The following is a 24,496-nucleotide window of genomic DNA, read 5'->3' as shown; positions in this document are numbered from 1 at the left end:
CGGCTTGACAAAGTCCTGGCTGAGATGATTTAGTTGGGGTTGGTCCTGCTTTGAGCAGGGGGTTGGACTAGACACCTCCTGAGGTCCCTTCTGACCCTGATCTTCTGTGATTCTATGACGCCCCACTTGGACACCCCGATCCCCCTCTTTCAGCCCCTGGGCTGTCTCAAGCTCCCTGTAGGAGTTTCTCCAAGTTTTGACCCCTTTCCATAGCCAAAGTACAGCCCCCACCCCCGCAAGGTCCAGGAACCCCTCCCAGCCTCTGTCCAGCAGGCCCCCCATCCCCCTCAACAGGCCCCAGCAAACCCCTCAGCCCCTGCAGGCACTCGGTTCTCCTGCCTCCCCAGCCTCCATCTGGCTGGAGGGCGGTGATGGCGGCCTGGCTGCAGGGACTCCCTGCCCCGCTCTGTGCCCCGCTCAGGAACCCCACATTCCCAATGGCAGTGCCGGTGCACATGTCCCGGCTGGCAGCGGCCCGGCCGCGCTGCTGTGGGGAGTGGAGTACTAGCTGGGATCAGGAATCAGGGCCTGGGCCTGGGCAGGGAGCCAACACCTGGGCTGAGTCCCGGTGCCCGGCAGGCAAGGTAGCAGTCGGTGGCTAATGGGCCGGCACGTGCCAGGGTCGATGAAGTGGCTGCACCTGCGTCAAGAAGGGCCCAGCCAAGCACCGTAGCCTCCCTCCAGTCAGCCCAACCTTTCCGTCTGGGACAAACTGCTTCCCTTTGCCACCCCCCCTGCAGCGCCCCTTCATGAGAGACTAAACACGAGCTGTTTGCGAGCGAGCGCAGTCAGTGTTTCAAGTCCACAACCAACCACCCCTCGCCTCTGGTCAAGGGGGCAGAATTTCCCTGATTACACCATGCGGGGAGCACAAAAAAAAAATCTCTCTTCCAAACTAAGAGGCAAGTGGTAGGTTTTCCACGTGTGTTAGTGACAGTTACAGCCTGAAACACGGGTGCAGGAGTTAAGCATGACATCAAGTGAGGTCTGGTTTTTTTTTTTTATTTAAGGGAATTTTATTGCAAAGAGAAGGTCTCCTCAAGTACAGGCATTGTGCGTACACCCCCAATGGTAGACTGCATTTATTTAAAAAACATTGCAAGCGTCTGTGTACTCCGAAAGCCGGCCTGGTCAACACAGCCCTTGTGCCAAACTCTCAGAATGAAATGGTACAGGAAAGAAATGGACCCATTAGAATCTGCTTTGTAGCTCGGCCTTTCAATAAAGATAATGAATGAACTGATGGCTGGTGTTTGAGCTGTGAATGAAAATACGCAGCTGTTGGGTTTCAGTAAGCTATGTGTTTTGGTTTATGAAGATCAGCGACCAAACCTATCTAGCAGATAAGTGCCCAGTACCAGTCTAACACCTTTAAATGGGGAAAAAATCAGCATTTGATAGCATATTTCCTTGGGAATATCCACAGGGTAATTCTGGAACAGCACATACCCTGCCAGACAACGGAGGTGCTAGTGATGTGTCTGTCACAATGAACAGGTGACGTGACACTGTGTGTTAAATGAAAAACTGCATACAATTCAGCAGTAAAATGACTGGCGCCTTAACCTCTAGTTCACACAGCCCTTCTCGTGACGCCAGCACATGGCCAGTTTTGCTGGCCTGTTCCCCACCAAATTAGCCCTGCCATGACATGATGAGTTGATGAGTCTGATCTCATTGCACTGCTGAAGAAATGAAGACAATGTCAGCGATACAAAGGGGCCATTCTCTCCTGGGGCCATGAGTGTAATTCCCTGCTGCCATGAACCGAACGCATGTGCTCAGTCTGAAGACAGCAGAGCTGGCTGTTTAGGTTACTAGCGCCACTGTATGAGCAACTGGGACAGTGATAACAGCTTGTCACAAGTAAATCTCTCATTGATAATTCACCATGATAAGATGGGAAGTGCAGAAAATATGCCTGGTTCTTAAGCTGTGCCCAGCGTTACCAGTCTGCTGCATGACGCAGTGTGCTACATTTGAGGTAATGGACCCTGATGGTATTAGATGCGGCTACCCATTCAGACACCGCGTTGTCGTGCTGATTTCCAAATGTAAGACTGATCCGGAGAACACGGGGTTAAAAATACATTTTAATTGGGAGGGTTACATTAAAAATGCATTTTTCCCCACCTTAAAAAAGGACCCATATAAAAATAGAAATCAACAAATGATGTTTAACAAAAGTGCTTACGTTCTAACCGTCCCCACCCCCTTCCTATCTTGGCACTGCAGTCAGCAACTGGCATTGAAAGGAGCTGTGACAAACAACATCACCTGCACAGCATCTGAGCGCCCGTCCCGTTTGCATGTATGTTAATATGTGGTAGTGTGGTACAAGCTCTCTTTGTACCATTGGCCTCTAAAAGGAAAAGATGCGGTATCCATTTTGGGTGCATATTTACATGTACTTATCAACCAACTCCAAATGCATTTCTGGGTGATGCCAGTGAAATGATTTTGAAATCTATGGGGGGGGCGGGTGTGGGGGGAGCATCTACACCAGTAACAACTGAATGATGATATCCCTCCATTGCAGCTGTGTGGGTGCGGGTGGGCAGCTGTAGTGTAGACAGGGGTCAGGTATTTCCTCTCACTGTGTACGCTAATGTCTGAGTTATGTTTACACTCCAGTTTCCAATACCGGTGAATTAGGTGTCCAGTTTTTGGCAGCATAGTGCACCCAGTTTTTGATTGTCGATTGCGATGGAGAATTCCGTGATTGCCTCTATGCACCCTGCTGCCCCTCCAAGAAATCCTGATCCCTGGAGCAGCTTGGCCTAGTTCCTTACACTGCTGCTTTCATGAACCGCGCTTGCGGATCAGACTACCTAACATGGCTGTGGAGCACAGCAGACTGAAGAGACGATCCATAGCCATGCAACGGTGACTGGCGGGAAGTACAATGAAACCTGTTTTAAGGACATCACCCCAATGTCTTGAGACCACCTACTGCCTATGCTTTCCAAAGCCTCCCATTCACTTTTGTCCAAGCTTCAGTTCAAAACCTTGGCTCAGATTCTGATTTCAGACAAATTGTTCCTCTGGCGAATTCGTAATCTTCAGGACACTGGATTTTTTCTTTTCCAAGATGCTTGAGTGGTTGGTTAAAGCAGGTTACACTGTGTTTAACTAACTGTGGCACTAATGCAAGATGCCTGGATGGGTGAAAAAGGAAGTCCCTTACCAGACCTAAGAGACAAACGTGGGAACCTGAACACAATTTTCAGCAGTGGACACTGTGTGTGGGATTAACGCACAGCGAATAAACGGGAGCACGTTCCCAACTGTTAGTTCTGGGTTGGACATGTACAAACTAGTCATTCAACGCCCAACAACATCGTATTTTTTAAAAATGACATGCCCCGAACTCAAGTCTATGTGGTTAGTTGACTGACTAGGAAGTGTTCTAGCAGGAAGCCAATGCAAAGACAGGCTAATTCTCAACTGGATTCCCAAATAGCGGCTGTGGATCCTCCACCACGGAATACTGATCCAGGTGCTTAATTTAGACCCCGATGCTCCTTCTTCTTCTTCTGCCAACAAATACTTGTTCACCTAAGAGGGAGACGGAGAGAGACTGTGTGAAAAGCTGTGTATTGACAAGGCAAAGTGAGTTACTCACCAGTCACAGGAGACGGGTCGTTCTGGTGACCCCTCGGCATTCACCTGCCCTTGCAGCCTCCTTTCATTGCCAGACGAATATTTACTCTTTGGCTTTGGTAAGACCACGCCCGCCAGGTGACATTCACCCCAGTGCAGAGGGCACGTGCAACATCTCAGGCTGGTTTCCATCAGGTTGCCCATCACCCCGGTCTCTGAACTCCCAGGGCTGTGTGTAGCCTCGGTCTTCGTTTCACTCTTTGTGAACAGCCTCATTATCCTGCACTCCAGCCCATCCATCTACTCTACGGTGAAGGGTATTTGTGGCCTACACGAAACTCCCCCTCGTTCCTGGCCGTACCAGTCCAGGGGTTAGAACTCAGCAATGCGAGGGCCTTTTACATCTGTAGGATTCCTTCATGTCTGAGCTACTCTGGACTGTTAATATCTAGGAATGATGCAAAAAGGGGTTCCCTACAATTCAGCCATCAGTGGATGGACCCGGGAAGGCTCTCAGCGCAGCAAAAGGACACGGTGGGGCGTACGAGCTGCAAATGAGTGCGCTGTGCCAGCTCTGCCCAGGGCCCCTCAGAGGAAGGCTGGGAGCATTACGGCCACTGGGGCTGCGGTTATGTGTGTCCCCCAGTGGCTGCTTCCCCAACGTACAGGAGGACTCAATGTCTGCTGCCTCTGTTCTAGCCCAGGGACGGGCTCTCCCCCGCTCCCTGACACAGCACAAGAGTGGATTCTGTTCCATTTGCTCTGCATAGTTTGCCTGCAGCCATTTCTCCACCAGGCAGAGAGGTCAAGCGACTGGCGCCAGGGTGCAGAGAAAGTCAGCGCTGGAGCGAGGATTTGAACCCAGGTTCCTGTCCCCCACCCAAGCCACCAGAAGACACTTTGCTTTCTCACGACACACAAGAAGGGCCGAGCTCCCGTCTCTTACTGGGAGGATGTTCGTACCTTTCTCTCCTTTCTCCCCCTTTGGGCCCCTTGGTCCTTGGCGTCCTGGAGGTCCCATCGGTCCAGTCTCACCTGGAAGAACAAGAGGAACGTGTTTGCATTTCAGCACAGCAGCTCTGCAGTTGCTTGCAGAAAGGAACGGGCAGAGGCGACAGGGACAAGGGCTAGGATGACACCAGAGGTGAGATACTGAAGGTGGCATATGTATTGCTCAGCTAGAAGGCTGCATGCTTCAGGGAAACCTCTCTTCACACAGCCTGCAGCGTTAACTGGTTGGCCGAGGTTACCGGAGCTGAGTGCAAGGAGGTAGCAAGACGGCAGTTGTTACCTTTGGGCCCTGGGTAGCCCATCTCTCCTTTCTGACCAGGTGGCCCTGGGATGGTACCATGTGCTGTAGAGAAAAACAAACGGGGACATCAGTGGGAGATGCCTGTGCTTGTTGCAGAAAACACCGTACAGCATTGCAGCGAGACGCAGATCAAGGCTCCCGGGAACATTTTCCTAGTTCAAATAGAATTGGATGGGCTGTTTGGGTTTTTTTTTATAGGTTTTGTACATTCAGGAGACTCTGATCTCTTTTTCCCTGCTGTTGTTCTGGAATAATCCAAGCTTCTCCGGATCTACATTGACGCCATCAAGAGCAGCCCCTGGGTCACTCTCACGTCACTGAGGTGGAAAACTGAGCAGGGAGATCTTAGGCAGAGATAAGTAGCTCCAGCTTGGTCCTACAAAGCCGGGGCAGGATTGCCCTAAGACTGTTATATAGGGTTTTACAAATGTGATGGGCAAATGTGGCTGTCCTGACTCAAGACTCGATCGTACCTAACCCTGCGCTGGTAGGCAAGGGAAATAGAAGGTGGAAAGATTCTTCCTTCCTTTCCTTCCAGCACAGGCCACAGACAGGATTTTGGTTCCTACTCTTGCAATATGCAAAGGGCCCAGGGATTCTGCCAGTGAGAGAAGCACTGGGCACCCCAGCCAAAAAAGGTGGATCAGCATGGAAAGACAGCGCGCACACGCGATGACCTGGGGTGACCAAGGAGGGACCAAAGTGTCTCTTACTTCTGAAGAAGTCCATGAGATCCTCGGTGACGTTGCCATAGCTTGCAAACACCTTGCTGATCCCAGGTGCCCCTGGGGGTCCCGGTGGCCCTTGTGCAGCGTAAGTGACCATGTCCCGAAGGAGGCCTCGGCCTGGGGAATTAAACACAGGGTTTAAAACAGAACGACGAAGAGGAGAGAACCCCGAGAAGGGCAGCGACTGAACCTCCAGCAAGGCGAGCGCTGTTCCTACAGCGCTTTGAATGGCAGGATCCTGGCCCTTTAACATAACTCCGCCCTGCAGGGTGAATCCCATGGGATACCCTTGAGTGAGTTCCTGTTAGAGACCCTCCCTTCCTGCAGGAGAGGAGGAATTTTAGAGGGTCAGCGCTGAAGTAAGGTCATTGTTGTGGAGCAGGCACTATTTCTTGTACTGAACGTCTTGGAGGAGTGCAGCTTTATCTTCCTTTCTAAATCACCCGAGACCAACGGCCCCTGTGCAGGGGACCAACGCAAGAGCCCAGCCACCATGCGAGCCCTGGCTGGAGGACAAAAGTGGGTCTGATGTGGTGCGCTGATGTTGCACGGGCATCTCTGCACAGGGGTCAATTTCACCCAAAGACAAATTCCCCAGAGCCGTCCATTTCAGTGCCTGTTTATCTGAGCAGGTTATTTTCATTCCCCTGGGCAGGTCAGCGCTGTCCCTTGCCTAGTGCTAGAAATCATGAACATCGATTCATTCTGGCTGATGTTTAATCAGCAAAGAAGGCAAAGATCAGTCTGCCCCCAGTGTCTGCAGCTCTGCAGTGATTTGCTCCCCTTGGCCCAGGAAGAAGCTAAGGGAGCCGTACCAGAAGCAGCACAGTCACTGAGTCGGATTTCCTCCCAGTGACACAGAAATGCTCCCCCAGCGAAGCCAGCACAGCAAACCTCGCCGTGGACTCGCGGGATGGAACGTTCAGCAGGTCGGGGCTTTGCACGGCCGGTGGCGGGCATCAGTAGCTCTGTGCCTTGATCCTGATGGCGATGGACTCAGGCGAGAGCTGCGTCCAGCCCTCCTCAGCCAAAAGGAGTTTGGGCCCGTCTGACGGGAAAGGTGTAGGAAGGGAAAGCGGGGTAGAGGGGGATGGGGTTTGGGGGGCTGGAGGGCAGAAGCTGAGGTTTCTCCATGCAGGGGGAGAAGGCTTCCCACTCACTCTGTATGCTCTCGGACACCCGAAGTGCCAGCTCATTGTAATCCAGCGATCCGGCGAATGACTCGCTGTAGGACCCGCTCGAACTCATCGATCTCCTCTGGGCTCCATCTGCTCCCAAGGATCCTGCGCCCATCGAGCCACCGTACGACCCATCGCTGCCCATCGAGCCACCGTACGACCCTTCGCTGCCCATCGAGCCACCGTATGATCCGCCTGCACCCAGGGCAGACCCGTACGACCCACCCATAAATCCACGATCTCCTTTTGGCCCTGGTGGGCCCTGGGGCCCTGGTGGCCCAGGAGGCCCTGAGATGAACCGTCGAACATCATCACCTGCAAAACGAAACACAACAGGCGCTGATGGGGCTGTGCTAGCAGACAGGCACTCAAGTGCCACACCCACCCTGCTACACACGGAGAGAGTCCATGGGGCATCGGCACTGGTGGCCAAGAGCCTGGGAATGCTGGGCAGTGGCTGACCTGTGGCATGATTTGACTGCAGAATGCAGCATGCGGCAATGGACTTCGCTTTCCAACGGCAAACTGCCCCAGAAGGCTGGCAGGTGTCCTTAGCCCCAGTGATCACAGATGGGGAAAAAGAGGCCCAGAGCCCAAAGGGGGAGGCTTCCCCGATTACCAGCCATTTTTTTCAAAAGCTGCCCTCGGCAACTTGCCAGCACAGGAGAGAAGCAAGGCTGGGTTTAGGGCGTGCTTGCTGCAGGCTCCCTCCACTAGATCTATTAACCTTTCCACTGCTGGTTAGGAAAATACCTTCCCCATAAAAAACGAGACAGTAAAAAATGTATGGCAAGTCCGCCTTTAAATATAATAGCAATAAACAACTCATCACCTCTCCTGTGCCTTTCATTTTAGCATCACCATATGCTGTATTAACCTCCCAGTCTGGGGCAGAACAGATAAGGTGCAAGAGATGACATTCAGGCTGGGGCAGCGGTCTGGCGCAGGGATTAGGTACCATTTAAATCCTGGTTTAGTCTTTGAGGGACTTAAATGGTATCTAGTCCTTGCAGTGAATTTCATCCAGAGCAACTCCTACTAGATCATAGATCAGACTTGCCTGCTATAACATTGACCAGAGCCACAGCAAGCGGAGTGGGTGGGTGGGATTGCCAACAGATACCAAATCTCCTTACTGGTTAGGTATTGGATCAGCTCGCTCCTGAATGTGTCACTCAGCACGCTGTCAGTGTAGGTGAAGTGGCCGGTTCCTGAGAGACCTGGTGGCCCTGGTGGCCCTGGAGGTCCTGGGGGTCCTGGTGGTCCAGAGACGGAAGAGTATCCCACACCTTGGGAGAGGGGGGAAGGGGAGAAATAGCATTTTTGTCAATGGAAGGTGACGTGGCAATTACGCTTGTTTTAGAATCTTGAGTGTATCAAGATTCCGACCCCACATTCCATCTCTCTTTGTGCCCTGAAACACAGGCGTTGATGAGATTTGCAAGCTGCCCAGGGATTCAGTCCCATTTAACGGGAATTACGCATCCGAATCTCCTGGGCAGCTCAATCGCAGCCTAAATATGACTGCTGTCGCTGAACGCCATTTCCTTTGCAGGCCCAGATCTTTCCCAGTGGCCGTCGAGAAGAGCAAGCGCCTTACTTTGCAGGTAAGAGGTGACATCCTCTAGGCTGAATGTGGAGAGGGAGCTGCCTGGCATTCCGGGGATTCCTGGGGATCCTGGAACTCCGGGCGGTCCCGGGGGCCCTGGGGGTCCAACAATGCCACTAAATTGAGAGCCTGAAAATATAATGGAAGAGAAAGAGTCACTGCAAGGCTCCCACCCCATCGTAACCAAAGCATCTCTCCGCTGGCAGCAACGTCTCTGCAAACTACAGCTGATGAAAGGGCTTCACTCCTGCTCTTTTATTTGCGATGGGAGTGTGAGTGAAAGTGTTGTGGATGGCCTGCACTGGGCACTGCCAGCGCGGACATGGCTTCTGGAGATATGGAGTCCCGCTGGGCGCAGAGGCCTGTGCTGGTCAGTCCATCCCAGTGCAGAACAGGGGACCATATTTGTAGTTGCTTTGTACGGAGGCGTTAGTGGCTCCTTTGTGTCATGCTCATCCCCCCCATAGTTTTATGAGGGCTGGGGACAATCTCTCTCTGTGCTTCCATTCCTCGGACGGAACAGACACTTCCAGAGCTCTCAGACAGAGGTGGGGTTCCACTCAGCACCCCCTGACCTGCCATTCTCCACAGCTTGCCACATAGATGGGGCAAGATCCCAAAGGAGACACTCCTGGGCTTGACTGTGCACAAGCCATGCACAGAATATTAGGGATTTCCTTGAGTTGGGTGGACCTGTGTCTTTCCTTCAATGCAGCAGAATGTCTGTAAGCAGAGCAGAACTGCTCATCGCAGGTTAATCATGACGGCAGGTGGTACTGGAAATCCTGGGCTCTCAGATGGTTGGCTTGGGTGGTAGGAGCCTAGTTATAACATCCTTCTCCAGAAAAGTATGCTTTCCCCTCGGCTGTTGGCTATGGGACTCTTTCAGCACACATAGAGATGTAAAAGACACCACCCACTAACAACCAGATGCATAGCAAGCAGGGTCTGACAGCTAGGGCTTACCTTGAAGTAAAGCTGTTAGGTCACCATAAGATGTGCCAGGCAATCCCGGAGGACCCGGGGGGCCGGGGAGGCCAATACTGAGTCCATTATCTAGGAAATTAAAAACATTTAGAAGTAAAGATAACAGGGACATTGGCAGACTAAACGTCACGTGTGCCACTGAAACATGATCTCTGTCACAGTGGGACAAACAAAGCTGGGTAACTTATTTACAGCCAGTCATTCCTGGAGGGTGAAACTCTAGGGCAACCAAAGGCAAAGGCCTACGCATCCCTTAAGATCCAATGAAAACCAGGCTTAGCTGGTGCGTAGGTCTCGTGCTGGCCCTCATCACCAGACAGGAATTTCACTCACTGTGAATTTAGCATCTTTCTCTGCTCCCGGAATAGGCTCCTACTTTTACACAGCAAAATCTGAATCTCTTACTCTATGGATCGATCATGCTCATTCAAGGTACGTGTTAGCTGTGATTGAGTGGATGGGTCACATGGTCTTATTCCTGTTCCCCGATTGGATAAGCATGCAATGTTTTCAGTGCAAATGGGCAGATTTAAAAGTTGGCTTCTGGAAATACCACTAGCCCGCAGCTTTGCAATGTGCTTTGCCAAAAGGTTTTTGGCAGTAAAACATGGCCACGCAGGCGGAACGGCTCCCGGGGGCATTAGTATCCTCTGTGGCGGGGTTTCAACCAAACAAACATTGGCCATCTAGAATGACAAAAAGTAGCTTTCCCCCCCAGAACTGTCTGCTCAATAGGATCCGACCCTTCAGGGCCTGGTTGTGAGAGGTGCAAAGCGGGGAATTTCTACGTAGTCCTCTGTGGCTGTCACTATATGTACACCAGTAATATGTCCCTACACTTAGGGCGTGATATATAGGCCGCTAAAGTCAATGGACATCGGGCCATTGACTTCAGTGGCTTTTTGAACTGGCCCCTGGCAAGAACAGAGAAACACACACTAAAAAGGATCATTACTTGTGATGTAGCTTATAACCCGGCTGGTCAACTCATCATAGTTGAAGGACCAAGATGAACCGTCTCCTCCGGGTCCGGGTGGTCCTGGGGGACCCTGAGGTCCGACTAGATACATACGAACATCTTCTCCTGAAAAGAAAAAGAAAGATGCATTTTTTGTGCTGCTGGTTGTCCCTAAAGGGTAGGAAGGGATCAGCTGCAGGCATTCCCAGTCTGACAGCGGGGCTTCCTAGCCAGGGGCTTGCACTGAAAGATGGACTATCAAATCTGCCAGCGGGATGCTTCCTATGCATCCTGCCTCCCCATGCACATGTGCCTGGGTATTGTATTGGGAGCTGGGTAGCTCAGAATCTGGACCTCCTTCAGGGTGGGGACCCCCAGGAAAAGGGCACCAGCTGTTATCTGTGCGCTGCCTCAGGGATCTGCTCTGCTTGTATTTAGCAGGCTGGGCTATTTCTTCAGAACCTTCCCACACCAAGATCCTTCTGATAATCCATAATTAGTTCAAGTTCTGCCTGTATTTCCCTCGTCATTAGTTTCTAGCAAGGAGCACCCAGTTTCGACGCCGTGTCTGCTCCTGCTTTTCAGCTGGGTTTTCCAGTTGGGCTGACTCAAGCACAGAGAGGCCAAGTGATTTTCCCCCAGGGAGTCAGTTGTTGATGCAGGAGCACAGCGCTCTGCCATCCCCGCTGCCACCATGATTTAAACCTCCTGAACATCTCTGCCCTGAGGTTCCCCTCTGAGCTGAGACCTGGTGCGATTACAGAGCTAATGACAGAGATTATAGCTTTTTACTCACAAATAATAGCCAAGACTATCCAGAGTCGTAATATCTGATATTAAAAATACATCACCCCAAACCAAGGCCTATGAACTCTTAATTTTGGGGCATAAGCCAACCTTTAACTCTTGGAGGCTAGGAAGAAACTTTCCCTTGGGGCAGGTTTCCCCATCACTGCCCTGCTGCAGGGTTTCTTCCTCTGAAGCAGCTGGTGCTGGGGACAGGGGACAGACTGCTGGTCTGACCCAGTCTGGCAATCCCTGTGCTCCTAAGCATTACCCAGACAGTACCAAGCAGCAATGGAATTGGCAGCCTTCGTATCACTGCTCGGGGCACTCACGCTGTAGCATGGCTAGGAGATCTTCGTAAGAAAAGGATCTTCTTGATGAGGATGATGAAGAGTGTATCAGCTCGAAATCGTAACCGGAACCTGCGAGAAGGGAAATGTTTAATGTCACGGAGGATGAAGACAGGCAGCTAGACAGGAAATTGTTTGGTGTGCCAGGCGGTGACGAAGAAACAGACTGACACTTGAACAGGGGTGCAGCTTAGAAGGAGTTCAGTGGATCTGTGGGAAAGACTTTCCATGCATGCACAGGGGGATGAATTCATGGCTGGATCACAACGTGGTCAGCTGGTAAGTATCATCCACGTGACAAGAGAAATGAAACGAAGAGCCTGCCACTTGGAAAACACGGGCCTGCTCTCTTGACCGAGAAGGGATTCACTATGAAGAGCCAAAAGCACTGGAGCTTCTGTCTCTTTATGGAACCCTAGTCCTTGAAAGACGGGACAACGGCATTCAGTCTGACCCCAGCAAGCAGACGGCAATTTTGTCTCGCACGTACTGCCCATGGCGACAATGGCAGATTACACTCCCGTGGGACTCTCCAGGAGCGTAGGAGGGTCTAGTGTTCAAATTGGGACCATCTACAAGGCAGTAAAAACTGGCTAATCCTATTGTGAAAATGAGACAAGACACAGGGCTCATTTTTGCCACCTTCACTGGTGGAGCTGCACCCTCTTCCTTGCATAGCACCCCGGGACTGATTACGTACGAGGCCATTTTATAATCACGTTGGAGCATTGCTCCTTAGACACCAGTATTCCCCCAGCGCTGTGTTGAGCAGTGGCTCACATGCTGAGCTCAGTTACGTTGCGCTTCAAAGTAAGTTGCACAAATGCAACTGAGAACAGGATTTGGTGCCTGGAGCTTAGATCGATGGGAACTTGGAGCTTACTCTTCATGGAGCTCATGACACGCCTGGCCAGCTCGGCGTAGTCCAAGGATTCTCCGCCAATGGTGGTGATGATTCCTGGTAGTCCAGGGGGTCCTGGTGGGCCTTGAGGACCAATCAGATAACGCCCGATGGTGTCACCTAATGAGGAAACAAGGACACACCAAATCAGCAGAGTGAGAATGATGTTCCATGAGGAGAGACTGTATGGTGGGGTCTGAAGGGAACCTGGTCATGTGGCCTCTCCGTGGTTGGGAATTACGTAGCATCTGAGGATGATCACCCAACTCTCTGCTCCCCGTGGCACCTTCCCAGCACATGGACATGTCATACTACCTGCCTGCTGGGGAGGGTTTAGGCAGGATCCTTGCAGTAGGGGGCCCATATCAGAGGGGCTAGTGCTCATCGGTGCAGGGGATGCAGAGCAGCAGGTTGGGCTACAGCCCAGGCCGGGTTGGCTGCCACACTGGGGGGAATTATTAAGGGCTCAGGAGTGGAGGAAGGCTGGAGGCCATCCAGGGAGGATGGGAGAGGGTGGGTCTGAGAGAACCCAGTTCTTTGGTGGATCTGGGTCCTGTTTAGCCTTCCCCCTCCCTGGCCGGCCCATGCTGGAGATGGAGGCACTGAATAATTTCACCCCTGCAATGGTACATGGATCTTGGGTGGTGGGACTGCCAGGAGCTGGTGGTACTCACTCTGCAAGTACTCTGCAATGTACTGCTGCATCTCACGCACTGAGCCTCCAGTTGGGCCGGGAGGACCTGGAGGGCCGGGAGGACCCGGTGGACCCTGACTGTATCTTGAGGCTGAAGATCCACCTGAAGACATAAACAAGGCCAGTGGGTTTTGGCATCGAGGGAACAGACCAAGGACTGTAATCTGGGAGCAGGCACCGATCCCTTCACCAGGCTGTGGGACGAGCCATGCTAGCATGGTCAGGGTTGGGAGGGGCCCACGCTAGTAAATCACCGAATCAGGCTGACACAGGCACATAACAGGTGAGCTCCAGGCTCCCCACTGGCTCCCAGTTTTCTTCCAAGTGCAAGTCAGGGCATTGGCTGTCATTGCAGGGAATACCCTAACTCTGTCTGAGCTACTTCTCTGGCCCCCCATCCCCACAGCATCTGAGCACCTTGCAGTCTTTAATGCATTTCTCTTCACGACACCCCTGTGCGGCAGGGCGGGGTGTTATCCCCATTGTACAGATGGGAAACTGAGGCACAAAGAGCGACTTGGCCCAGGCCACACAGGAAGCCTGTGGTGGAGAAGTAAATGGGAACCCAGGTCTCTCAAGTTCTAGGCTCGCGCCCTCACCGCTGGACCAACCTTCCTTCCCTTCCTCCTTTAATGCCGTTCTCTGGGCCACCGCTCCCCACGTCCTGCTCTAACATCACCACCAGGGGTAGGAGCCTGCTGCCTGTCACCAGCGTGAACATCCTGGGTCTGGGGAGCTCTGCACTCAGGAATTTGCTCCCCCTTGCAGACGGCCAGCGCCCCTCTCGGGTAACCATTCATCTGATTTATTGCTCACTTAGGCCAATGGTAGTTTAGTTGGAAGGCGAAGGACAGGAACAGTGAGGAATAATCTGTTTTGTGGTTCAACGCTGGCAGTAGATATTGGGTGGTGGGGACTCTCCCAATGCAGCCCCTCCATGATGGAGCTACTAGGAGCCCAGGGCATATAAAGGAACCGGGCCTGAGTCTCTGGTGTAAATGAGGAGTCAGTGGAGTTACACAGTGGAGTTACACGGGTGTGAGTGAGAGCGGATTCAGATGCTCAGCTCTCAGTGAGTCTGGGAATCGGGGTAATACATTCCCAAAGGACCGGGTGCTTCTGTGTCTCCTAATGGGTTTAGGAGCACAAATGCCACTGACTTTCGGTGGGAGCAGCACTCCTAAATCCTTTTGAAATCCCCGCCCCCCATTAAATGTCAGCATCTCCTGCTACACAGGACCAGAGAGTGTCTGATCCCCAAACAGGCTCCTCTTACCGCTGGAAGACCCTCCGGGGATGCCGGGAGCCCCTGGAACGCCTGCATCACCTGGAAACAAGGGAGAGGGATACATGGAGCCTGGGTCGGACAGCAAGGGATAAATTGCTCGGGTAGTTTATAGTGGCTGATCAGCACGTCCCCGTCCAGCCCCTGCACTGGATCGGACAGCAATCTGCGACAGAGTCATCCCAGGCCCAGGGCCATGATCACACAGGCTGGGATGAAGGGACAGGGCACAAGCAGCCTTCACCAACCCTGCGGTGAGGGCCAGCAACAACGGCAGCCTCTGCGCTCAGGGCCGTTCAGCCACTGCTCCCTTGGAGCCAAAGAGGGCGGTCGGGTCATGCTTTCACCCTGCACCAGCCCAGGCGGTGCCGGCTGCCTCAGCCCACTGGCGTCCACGAGAGTCCTGGGGCAGAAAGGGCTGCAGGTCCAGGCCATGAGGAGGAGGAAGAGTTTTCTTTTCACAAACCTTTGTCTCCTTTGGGTCCTGGGGGTCCCTGTGGCCCTGCGGGTCCTGGAGGTCCCTGGACGGCGACTCCAGCACCTGCCCAAGCAGAATGCCAGGAAGAGGAGTCAGAAGTGCACGGGCAGAAAAGCCTGGCAGGAGATCCTGGCCGCACTGAAGGCGATGGAAGTTCTGCCATCCATTTCAGCAGGGCCAGGATTTCACCTCCTGACCTCAGTAAATGCTCAGGAGCAATTAACGCCGCGAAGGAAGGCGCGGGCAGACTGACCTTGAGCAGAGAATCCTGGGAGGCCGGGCTGACCTGGTTCACCTATAGGAAACACACACAGAGAGGAACAGTCACACATCCCTGCTGGTACAGCATTCCCCCACCTACCAGCATCTCTGTACGCTGGACTCCTATTTACCTGTGAACCCTCGTGGGCCCTGGGAACCTGTGAACAGGAAAACAGAGGCATCATTAAACTGTTCACACCCACCTGGTTTGGATTTGCTAGATTACCCAGGTCCCGATCAAGTACGCAGAACACAATCACAGCATCTCATTCTCAGGGCTGAAACCCGCCAAGGGAACGAATTCCCTCCCCTCCACACCAGCCAGCTTCCTGCGCAGCGTGGGTTTATGTTTCACACTCCCACATCACACACCCTGCTAAGCACAGCTGAGTCCAAGGAGACACTGCAGGACGGCAAAGCCGCTGAGGAGGACAAGCGCCGCCTGTGACCAGGTCAGCGACAGGCACTGCAGGAACAGTTCTGCTCTGTGGCTAAGACAGAACAGAGGTGGACCTGGACCAGAACAATAAACGCCCCCAAATCACAACCCAAACCACATCGGAAGCCAGCCTTTGCAAATGCATCTTGTGCCTTTTGTGGCAGAACCGAAGCTCTGGTTCTGAACACCCCTGAATCTAATGGGCACTCGAAATTAGTTCTGAATTTTGAGGCTTGTGACTGTCCTGGCTCCCGGACTGGAATCTAGTTAGCGGCTGCAGATCCAGGGGAGAATCCTATTTATTATTTGTACTGTGGTAGCTCCTAGGAGCCCCACTTATGGCCCAGGACCCCATTGCGCTAGGTGCTGTAAACACACAGAAAAGCAAAGTAGTCCCTGCCCCAAAGAGCTTCCACATTGCTTATCAGTGTACAGGTTTGCTGCTGACGCATTTTATCGGTGTCATGAACAGTCAGCTCTTGGAGAAGGTTCATGCTCAATTAAAGGAGTAGGATCTGAGAGGATGGACTTACCTTGGTCTCCCTTTGGCCCTGGTGGGCCTGGTGGGCCTGGCGGGCCAGCAAAGAATGTTTCTGTAATGAAGACAAAAGGGTTGGTTAATGAACACATGCAGATACAGCCTTGGCGTAGAGGAAAGTAGCATGTCCCTCCATCTACGGCCTCCTGAAGCCAGAGATCACCAGCGGTTAATTTGAACTACAGAGGAACAGAGAATGTTCAGAACGATCCAGCACAAGAAGTGGGTTTAGGAATCAAGTGAAAGTACCTACCTGAGGTGGGCACGAAGGATCCTGGTCGTCCTGGTGGGCCTGGTGGGCCTGGTAATCCTTCTCCTAAGTCAGGGAGACAGAACAATACTCAGAAGGGAGGGCAAGGTGAATGAATGCCGCAAGCTGCATAGCAGAGTCACTGGATTGCCAAGGCTGGTCCCAGCTCATGATGTCTCACTGCACCTCTGTCCCCCACTAGTCAGTCACTCCCTGTTATAATACTTTAGGGTCACAGACCAATCCAGTTACGGTGAAACTCCATTTCCAGTGCGGTGCAGTGAAAACCCCCGAGTGCCTCAGTGCCTTCAAATGGACTTTCCGCTGCTCGTCCAGTGAAGCTCTACTTAGAGAGGAGTTTCATTCCCACCACAAACAGGTCCCACTCTGCTCAGCTGCTGGGGCTGCAGCAATTCCCCTCTACCAGCTAGTTTTTAAGTGTTGCATTCCAAAAGGATTATCACCTCCTCCGCCCTGGCTGAGAAGGGGAAGGGAAACAAGGCTAGACCGCTGGGCCGTTGAGACAGGACTGGACTCCCCCAGCTGCAAATGCCACCAGCATTTGGGAGGACAGTTTTGCTAGACAGTTCCTCTCCTCCTATAGGAAATCTCCCCTTCCAGTGAAGTGTGTCTGTGTGAACACACAGGGTGAAATCCTGGCCCGGTGGAAGTCAATGGCAAAGCTCCCATTCACTTCCATGGGGCCAAGATTTCACCCACAGTGTTTCAGAATTACCCATCTTCTGGGGGCACAGGGCAGATCGACTGTAAAACCCACACCCCATCCACGTATCTGGGGAGCAAGGTTTTTACCTGCTGGGCCACGAGGTCCAGGTGGTCCCTGGATGGAAGCGCCTGACAAAAGACAAGAATCAGAAGCGTTCAAGAATATTTTCATGGCAAAATGAACAAGCTGAAAACATGCTGCAGGACTTATCCTGCCCCTACGGCCCTGTGATCTCACCTATGTACAGCACCATGTGCAATACTATGTTATAATATATACCTGGGGGTCCTGGAGGGCCGGGTGGGCCTGGTCGTCCTGGTAAATCTGGCAAATCTGTAAAAATGAGGAGGGGGAAAAGGAAACGTTGCTTTGGAAATATTGTTGCTGTGTTGCTAATGGAAGCTCTTGGAGTCACCTATTGGTGAATTAAGGTAAGATCCTTGGTACCGGGCCTCCTGGATCAAAGGGGACCTGGATTCTGAGAGGACAAGGTGGGGACTCCCTGGCTAGTCCCAGTGCAGGTGAGGCTGGGATGGATAAGGCCAGCAGGGTGGGAGAGAGCAGGAATCTCTCTTGGCAGTGAGCACCTGCGAGAAAGACCAGGGGAGCCAAAGGAGCTGAGCTGGGAAGGGACGAGTCTATTCAGGAGAAGGAAGAATTTTTTAAGGGGGCCTGAATATTTTGGCAGGAGAGGTGAAAAGTCAATTTTTTAAAATTAATTTAGGCCCTGCATAATCTTAATTAGAGATGGCCTCCGGCCTCAAAGCTGGGATATGGATCCCAAATTCGGGGATGTTCTGATCCAGGATTCTGGTTCGGCCCATCACAGAGCTATGGAGCAGTCACAAAGTTATTCCAGATCTGAATTGCTCTGAATTTAGTGTTTGCATACGGGGATTTGATTGGGACCACTTTGAGTCTTAATCCACCCCTGATCAACATCCCAGACATATTTATGAAAACTTTTCAGAGCATAGCAGAATAATCCAAGGTATAATAAATAATCGTGGTAGTAACAACATGCACACTGTATTACATAAAACTAATTGATTTTCTCCAGGGGATACTGCCATTAACTCAATTCTGTTTGTCATTTCTGCCTTGAAATGAACATATCTTTCCCTGCTGATTTTGTCCTCTAACATTTGGGAGAATGTTCTCCCATATCCATTTAACATGGTATTTAAGATGGTTTCTTCTTTGCAGCCAGCTTAGCATTTGTTTTTTTGTGAGCACAAGGTGGCTGCATCCTGTATGCTGTGCAGTAAAACTCAAGAGATCGCAGTATGAGTCCTGGCTCTGGACTTCTGGTTCTCCTTCGAGTGTACCATGTCACCGCTGTATGCCTCAGTTTTCCCTTCTGTAAAATGGGGATAATGATACTGCCTTCCTCGATAAAGTGTTTGGTGCTCTCCCAATAAAAAGTGCTAGATTATTATTGTCCTCCTATCAATACCATGAGCCTCAGCCAAACCACATACACACTCCTACAATATCTTGAACCAAGGCTATCTAAAGTTGAAGGTTCCTCCCCCTAGCTGTTAGAAGACCTGGCCTCACCCACTAACTCTTCCTGCTGCAAATAAAGAACAGAAGCAGCATCTCGTCTTACTTTGAGATGATGAAGATGAAACTTCTGATTTGATGGTTTCCACAACGATTTCACCTGGGAGCCCTGTCTCGCCACGTGGACCTTTGTCAGGAACAGAGAGCGTGGGGGTTATTTAGCCAATAGAGAATGAGCTTTACCCTTTGAGGGACCTACAAGGCTGTGGGCTAATGCACCAGCCTCCGATCTCCTCTGATGTGGCTTCAGATTTTGCTTTCTGTTACAATAAACTGGGCAGCACATGGAGATTGGTCCAAATCTAGAAATCCCTGCACAATTTATTATTATTATCAAGCTCAGCTCAGGGTCCATCTCTAGCTCCCTCCCACCTTTTGACATGGCAGGACCCCTAGATCAGGACCATGGTCCAGATCATCAAGATATTTAGGCACTTAATTCCCATTGAAATCAGTTCCAATGGGAGTTAGGCACATAAATACCTTTGAGGATCTGGGCCCATGTTTCCTATACCAGAAAGGCAGCTTTGATTGAAATGTGCTGTACGAGCGCTAGTTCCTGGATAAAACAATAACAGAAATATCTAGGTCTGTAGCTTTCACCCAGAAAATATCTGGGTATTCCCCACCCAGTCCTCTGTGGGGGGAGGGAGAAATGAAAAGTGGGAATTTCTTAAAAGATCAAATAAAACTATGAACACGGACAAATGAACCAAAATGAAAAGATCTGCAAACAAAAGAGAAAGAGACTGTGCAAGAGGCAGAGAAATAAGGTGAGGGACTGAGAGATTTTATAAAAAGAAAAGAAACGAATGCAGTTCATTCAGAGGCAGACAGTGTGCTCGGCAGATTGTGCACGATACCTTGCTGTCCGGGGAGACCAGCTGGTCCAACAGGACCTGGTTTCAGAAGACAAACAAAAAATGACTGCATTAGATTTCCGTGGCTGTATTTAACAGTATCAGGCCACAATCAATAGGTCTGTGAAAAGAGCTGAGAACATCAAATAATATATTTGTCCACGCAAGTAAATTAAATCAACATGCCAGCGGATACCGGAGGTTGTGGAGAGGTGGTTTTCAGTCTATAAAGCACATGCTCCATTTAGACTGGTGAAATAGCCAGGCAGGTTCGGGGTACAATAAAAAGACGACGGGCTTGACCTTCTTTCACTTCCCTCGGTGAAGTTTGGGACTAACGCCGCTGAAGCCGAAGGAGGTGAGCGAAGAAGAAGCACCTCTCAGCTTTGCACCATGATGCTGTGGTGCTGGAAAGTGGCGGTATTAGGAACATTGAGAAGAGGTTTAGGCAGGGGGTTAGCATGGAGCTTGGGGCTGTTCATGTCAGGGTTTGGAGCTGAGAGTGCTAAAATCTTGTCAGCTGTTCTTGAGAATTCTTCCGTCTTGCCTACAACCCCACCCAATTCAGGACTGGAAAATAAGCCCCTTCTGAGTCTGGAGCTGAAACCAAAACTCTGGGGGGGAGGGGATTGTTCAGATCCAAGGGATTCCCCCCCTTTCCTGAAATGCGAAGGGACTTGGATCTGAGTTCCCAGTTTGACCCAGTCCTAGACTGTGCGTATTAGATCAACATGTAATGGCAGGTTCCAGGCCTCATCCTCGCTTCCTCCTCCTCTTCCGAAGCCTCCCTCCGACCTGCGCCCATGTATCTGCCTCCCACTCCCATCTGCGTGCTGGAACACCTTTCCCTGTGCTCCAACTGGCCGCTCTTCCTGTCTTCAAATCCCTCCTTGAATGACACATGTCCATTGTGTTGCCTGTTTCAGTGAGGTGCGAATCCTGGCCTTACCACTCTGGAAAGCGCAGAGGGCAGGCAGGATTGGGAAGCTAATGAATAGAGTCCCTGCGCTATGTGGTCTGTAGGCAGGGCTTAAATTCAGCTGGAGCTGTCCGGAGCAGAGGTCCGGTAAATATTTGCAAACCCCCGAGGCTGAAACCCTGAGCCCTGGCATGTTGCAGAAATCCCAAGCCCCGGCACACCCCATGGGGCTAAAGCGTTACGTCCCGAGATGGTTACGTTTCCGGTAGGGCAGGAACCCTGTCTTTCCTTCTGTTTCATACAACCCCAAGCACAGCGCTCAGTAAATACACAACAACAAACAGTGACGCAGGCTGCACCTGTAACCAAGGAACAGGATTTCCTTACCTGGGACACCAGGTGGGCCTGGGGGTCCAACTGCTCCTGGCGGGCCTGGAGGGCCGGGGAGAGCAACAGTTGATGAACCCTCTGCAACACAAAAACAAGGCAGTGGGCAAATGGAGAAGAGGAATAAATCTGCAACCAATATAATTTGTAACAAATGCGCCAACCCATTCAGCTGTACACATTGCCACAACTGACTTAAATGATGCAAAGACAAAGAGACGCTGATCCGTTGTAGGCACAAAGCAACCATGAAAATAGAAGGAATGATAGAAATTGGAGAAAATCATCAAAAACCGGGGCTGTTCAACATCCCACTGCCATACGTACCCGCAGTTATAACTCTGCCGGGAGCCCCAGGTTCACCTGTGAGAGAGAGGGACAAAAGCAGAGCTTGTTTCATCAGAGGGTCAATTAATAGATCAAGGAAACATTTTTAATAAGCTTCTGACGGTATTTTGGCTTCTGTTCCCCTTCCCCTCGATCTTTTGTTAGAGAAATGACAAGGGTAGGAAGTAATGGGGGAAGAAAGAGACGAAGAGACTAAGAGAGAGAGAACTCAGCTAATTCAGAAAGATTCTTTAATCAAATTTTCAAACGCTCTCTTTGTCAGAATGCATAATGGGCCCAGTTCTGATCGTAGACTGCAACTTGTACTGAAGTCACTGGGGCTTGTGATCACGTATCTGGGGGCAGAGCTGGGTCCAATATATACATTTCAAAGAGGGAATTAGGTGGACGACTTCTTTGGAGAACACCCTTTTTTCTATGCACACCAGGAGACTTCGTTAACTCCATTTCTCCTATTTCTTTTTTGAGACCACTAGGTGCCACTGTTGATCCAGGCACTTGGTCAAGAGACCAGAAAATCCTCACTAATGCAAAGTACCTACAGAATAAATGAATATCCGGTTTGAATCCCGACTTACCTTTAGACCCTGGTCGACCTGCGGTGCCTGGGAGTCCTGGTATGAGTTAAAGAAACAATTCAAAATGATGAATGTCAACGTTTCCTCCAGATAATCCACAGAATTGTAATTGTGGGTTAGTGGGCAAAATCCCCACCCCAGTCACTTGATCCAACCATTTATTCTCCTATATTTACAGCCGATTCTTTTACAAAGATTTCCTGCTGTTGATTGCGCCTCCTTTGCTTTATCAGAAGACCCCTGACACCACTGCAAGTCACAGTGCGCTGGGGAGCATCGCACCGCTGCTGAGACACTCCAGATGTCTAGCGATGGTTAAAGGGCTTGTTTAGTTATTATGCACAAGGACCTGGAACACCTTCCTAGTGACACAGATTGGGATTTTCAGAAGCCTGGCGGGACATGTGCTGCTAAATAATTTGTGAAAATCCCATCCAGAGCAATTCTCTCTACACCCAGAAACCGGTGAGTCACTGGATTAGAATCCCTATTATGACTTGATGGAGACTCCAAGGGGTTCTTGAACTAGCATCCCCCTGAAATATATTTTCTATCGCCTGGGTGTTGTGCATTTACTTAGGACAGCTCAGCTCAGGCGCTCTTCCAGTCTCTCCAGTGACCTGCCGCTAGCACGGCACAAAGTTGTCCCCAGCTCACAGCGTTTTGCTTTCCTCAGTGGGCCACACTCGCTCCTTGAGACTGGCTGGCCTTTTCTCGCTGTGAGCATCTCCTCACCAGCTGATTAACATGCTCATTTTTCCAATGTTTTGAAAAAAGAAAGTGAGCTGGATTCAGGTGGAGATGTCTAGGCTGACAGCCCGGCAGGTTGAAAGCCTTTATTTAGTCACAGGACATCTAGCATTATGGGCAAGGGAAATGCAAAGTTCTTCTCAGTAGCACCCCTTCCTGTTCTGGAGGTGCAACCTCTAAGGCAGCAGTTCCCAACCGTTTTGGCTCGAGGTATTATTGTTACAACCGTGAAGGGCCACCAGTCTCCACCAGCAGCCCTCCCTCCATCCCCCCACTGCAGCCAGACAGAGTTCAGTGAGGAGGCTGCCTCCCTCCTCACTGATCTCCCATCCCCCTGGCTGCAGTGGGGAAACCACGCGCGTCCTGTAGCTCCGTGTGCTCCACCTGGGTCCCTAGGCAGCCAGGGAGACGGGAGATCAGTGCTCCCCTCCCACTGGCTCCAGCAGGGACCCCAGCGCCTAGGGATCCAGGCGGAGAACTTCGCTGTGCTCCCTGCTACAGCCAGGGGGAGGGGAGCGCTGATCTCCCGTCCTCTTGGCTACAGCAAGGAGCCTGCACCAGTCTTTTAGCCACACGGCAACGTGCTCTGCCTAGACCCTTAGGGAGCGGCTCCCTTCTGCAACCAGTGGGAGGGGAGCAGCAGGCCACTTTGAAAGCTCCCAAGGGCCACAGGTTGGGACCCGTTGCTCAAAGGGTTCAGACAGTAATTTATACCCCGATAATTCACCCCGGGGCTGGAAATGCAAACAATGGGGCTAGTTAGACACACGTGTGGTGGTAGCTTTGGTGATGTGGACATCTGGTGACAAGGAATTAGACTGAAACAATCAACAGATTTAATGAAGACCATGGGGGCAGGCAAACTGGGTCTCTCATGAAGGGCCATTCCTCATTACTTCAGCACATGTCAAACTGGGCTTTCCTAGCGTTTAAGAAAATATCCGTGTTAACCTAAAAAATGTGGCCAGCTGACTCCATAGAGGAGACGTTGTCATGCGTGAATATATGCTGTCAGTCTCACATCTCAGCTGTTTTTAGTGGTCCATTCACCTCTATTTCAAGATGAGGATAATAGCCTCCCAAGTGTGAGGAAAGTCAAGGTGCTACAGTGTGTTGGTGATAAGTCAAAATATGGCAAAATGACCTACCTGGAGGTCCCTGCGGTCCTGTGAGACCTGGGAAAATAAAGGCAAACATTCAGAGAGATTTGGAAAAATGTCTTTGGGGAAAAACAATCATTTTGTTAATAATGAGGGGCACATCTTCAGCTGTGCAAATCAGCATCCATATATATGTATATAATCCACACACTGCAAAGGGCCCAACATCCAGCTATCACACATTTCATCACCATGTCCCAGCTGGAGATCTGGTACAGAGCCATGACCAGTTGGCAAGCAGGCAACGTCTCCAAATGGGATGTGTAACTCAATGGCCTGGAACAGCTCTGCTCTTTGTCTAACAGGAGGCATTTTTTTCCCTTCTGCTTTTACCTGGCTGTCCTGCATCTCCGGCGGGTCCAGGTGGTCCTCGTATGCCTGCCATTCCCATGAGACCTTGTTCACCTACCAAGACAACATAAACATACTCAACTTCATGTAGGGCAATAGCCTTTTACTTTCGAGAGACTGTTGACCCGAAATGAATCAACGTTTCAACTGTTGGCGCCTCCCACAAGTCAGTGGGCAGGTAGGCACGTTACACAAGTACTTTCATGCCTAAATGCCCAATTTGAGCATCCAATTTAGGAGGTGGGCAACCACGTTTGGAGTGGCACAATTTTCTAATGTCAAACGTAAGACATAAGGCCACTGCTGTGACACAGCAATAGGCAGGTGGTCTCCAGGAGATCATGGAAGGCGTACCTAGTCACTCAGGCTTTTGCCTGAAATGGGGAGAGATGACTGTGAGACCGTAAGGAAAACACACCCTCACACATTTATCTTGTGCTCATGCTACAGAGCGCATATGATAGCTCGCTCTTAACTTCACTCTGGTACCTTG

General features: G+C 51.2%; 1 protein-coding gene across 1 annotated transcript in view; it reads right to left on the bottom strand.

Annotated features, from left to right (window-relative positions):
* Positions 1 to 997: 997 nt before the first annotated feature.
* Positions 998 to 24,496, bottom strand: part of COL17A1 (collagen type XVII alpha 1 chain) — a 61,526-nt gene continuing 38,027 nt past the window's right edge. Inside the window, exons 31-57 of the mRNA XM_067536940.1 lie at positions 23,986 to 24,057; positions 23,641 to 23,667; positions 21,743 to 21,778; positions 21,144 to 21,179; positions 20,817 to 20,897; positions 19,514 to 19,549; positions 18,697 to 18,777; positions 17,364 to 17,417; positions 17,171 to 17,212; positions 16,361 to 16,423; positions 16,103 to 16,162; positions 15,262 to 15,288; positions 15,123 to 15,164; positions 14,858 to 14,932; positions 14,383 to 14,433; positions 13,087 to 13,209; positions 12,395 to 12,532; positions 11,494 to 11,583; positions 10,373 to 10,501; positions 9,397 to 9,486; positions 8,422 to 8,559; positions 7,958 to 8,110; positions 6,804 to 7,136; positions 5,629 to 5,760; positions 4,895 to 4,957; positions 4,567 to 4,638; positions 998 to 3,558 (exon numbers count right to left, since the gene is read on the bottom strand). Of these exons, the coding sequence (XP_067393041.1) occupies positions 3,509 to 3,558; positions 4,567 to 4,638; positions 4,895 to 4,957; positions 5,629 to 5,760; positions 6,804 to 7,136; positions 7,958 to 8,110; positions 8,422 to 8,559; positions 9,397 to 9,486; positions 10,373 to 10,501; positions 11,494 to 11,583; positions 12,395 to 12,532; positions 13,087 to 13,209; positions 14,383 to 14,433; positions 14,858 to 14,932; positions 15,123 to 15,164; positions 15,262 to 15,288; positions 16,103 to 16,162; positions 16,361 to 16,423; positions 17,171 to 17,212; positions 17,364 to 17,417; positions 18,697 to 18,777; positions 19,514 to 19,549; positions 20,817 to 20,897; positions 21,144 to 21,179; positions 21,743 to 21,778; positions 23,641 to 23,667; positions 23,986 to 24,057 (2,294 nt within the window). The 3' untranslated portion in view covers positions 998 to 3,508. The remainder of the gene's footprint in view (positions 3,559 to 4,566; positions 4,639 to 4,894; positions 4,958 to 5,628; positions 5,761 to 6,803; positions 7,137 to 7,957; positions 8,111 to 8,421; positions 8,560 to 9,396; positions 9,487 to 10,372; positions 10,502 to 11,493; positions 11,584 to 12,394; positions 12,533 to 13,086; positions 13,210 to 14,382; positions 14,434 to 14,857; positions 14,933 to 15,122; positions 15,165 to 15,261; positions 15,289 to 16,102; positions 16,163 to 16,360; positions 16,424 to 17,170; positions 17,213 to 17,363; positions 17,418 to 18,696; positions 18,778 to 19,513; positions 19,550 to 20,816; positions 20,898 to 21,143; positions 21,180 to 21,742; positions 21,779 to 23,640; positions 23,668 to 23,985; positions 24,058 to 24,496) is intronic.

This window comes from Emydura macquarii, unplaced genomic scaffold (genome assembly GCF_026122565.2).
Source record: "Emydura macquarii macquarii isolate MOO-44397 ecotype Brisbane River unplaced genomic scaffold, CSIRO-AGI_Emac_v2 contig_3692, whole genome shotgun sequence".
In the NCBI taxonomy this organism is placed as follows: Eukaryota; Metazoa; Chordata; order Testudines; family Chelidae; genus Emydura; species Emydura macquarii.
This window is presented reverse-complemented; position numbering and strand designations above follow the sequence as displayed.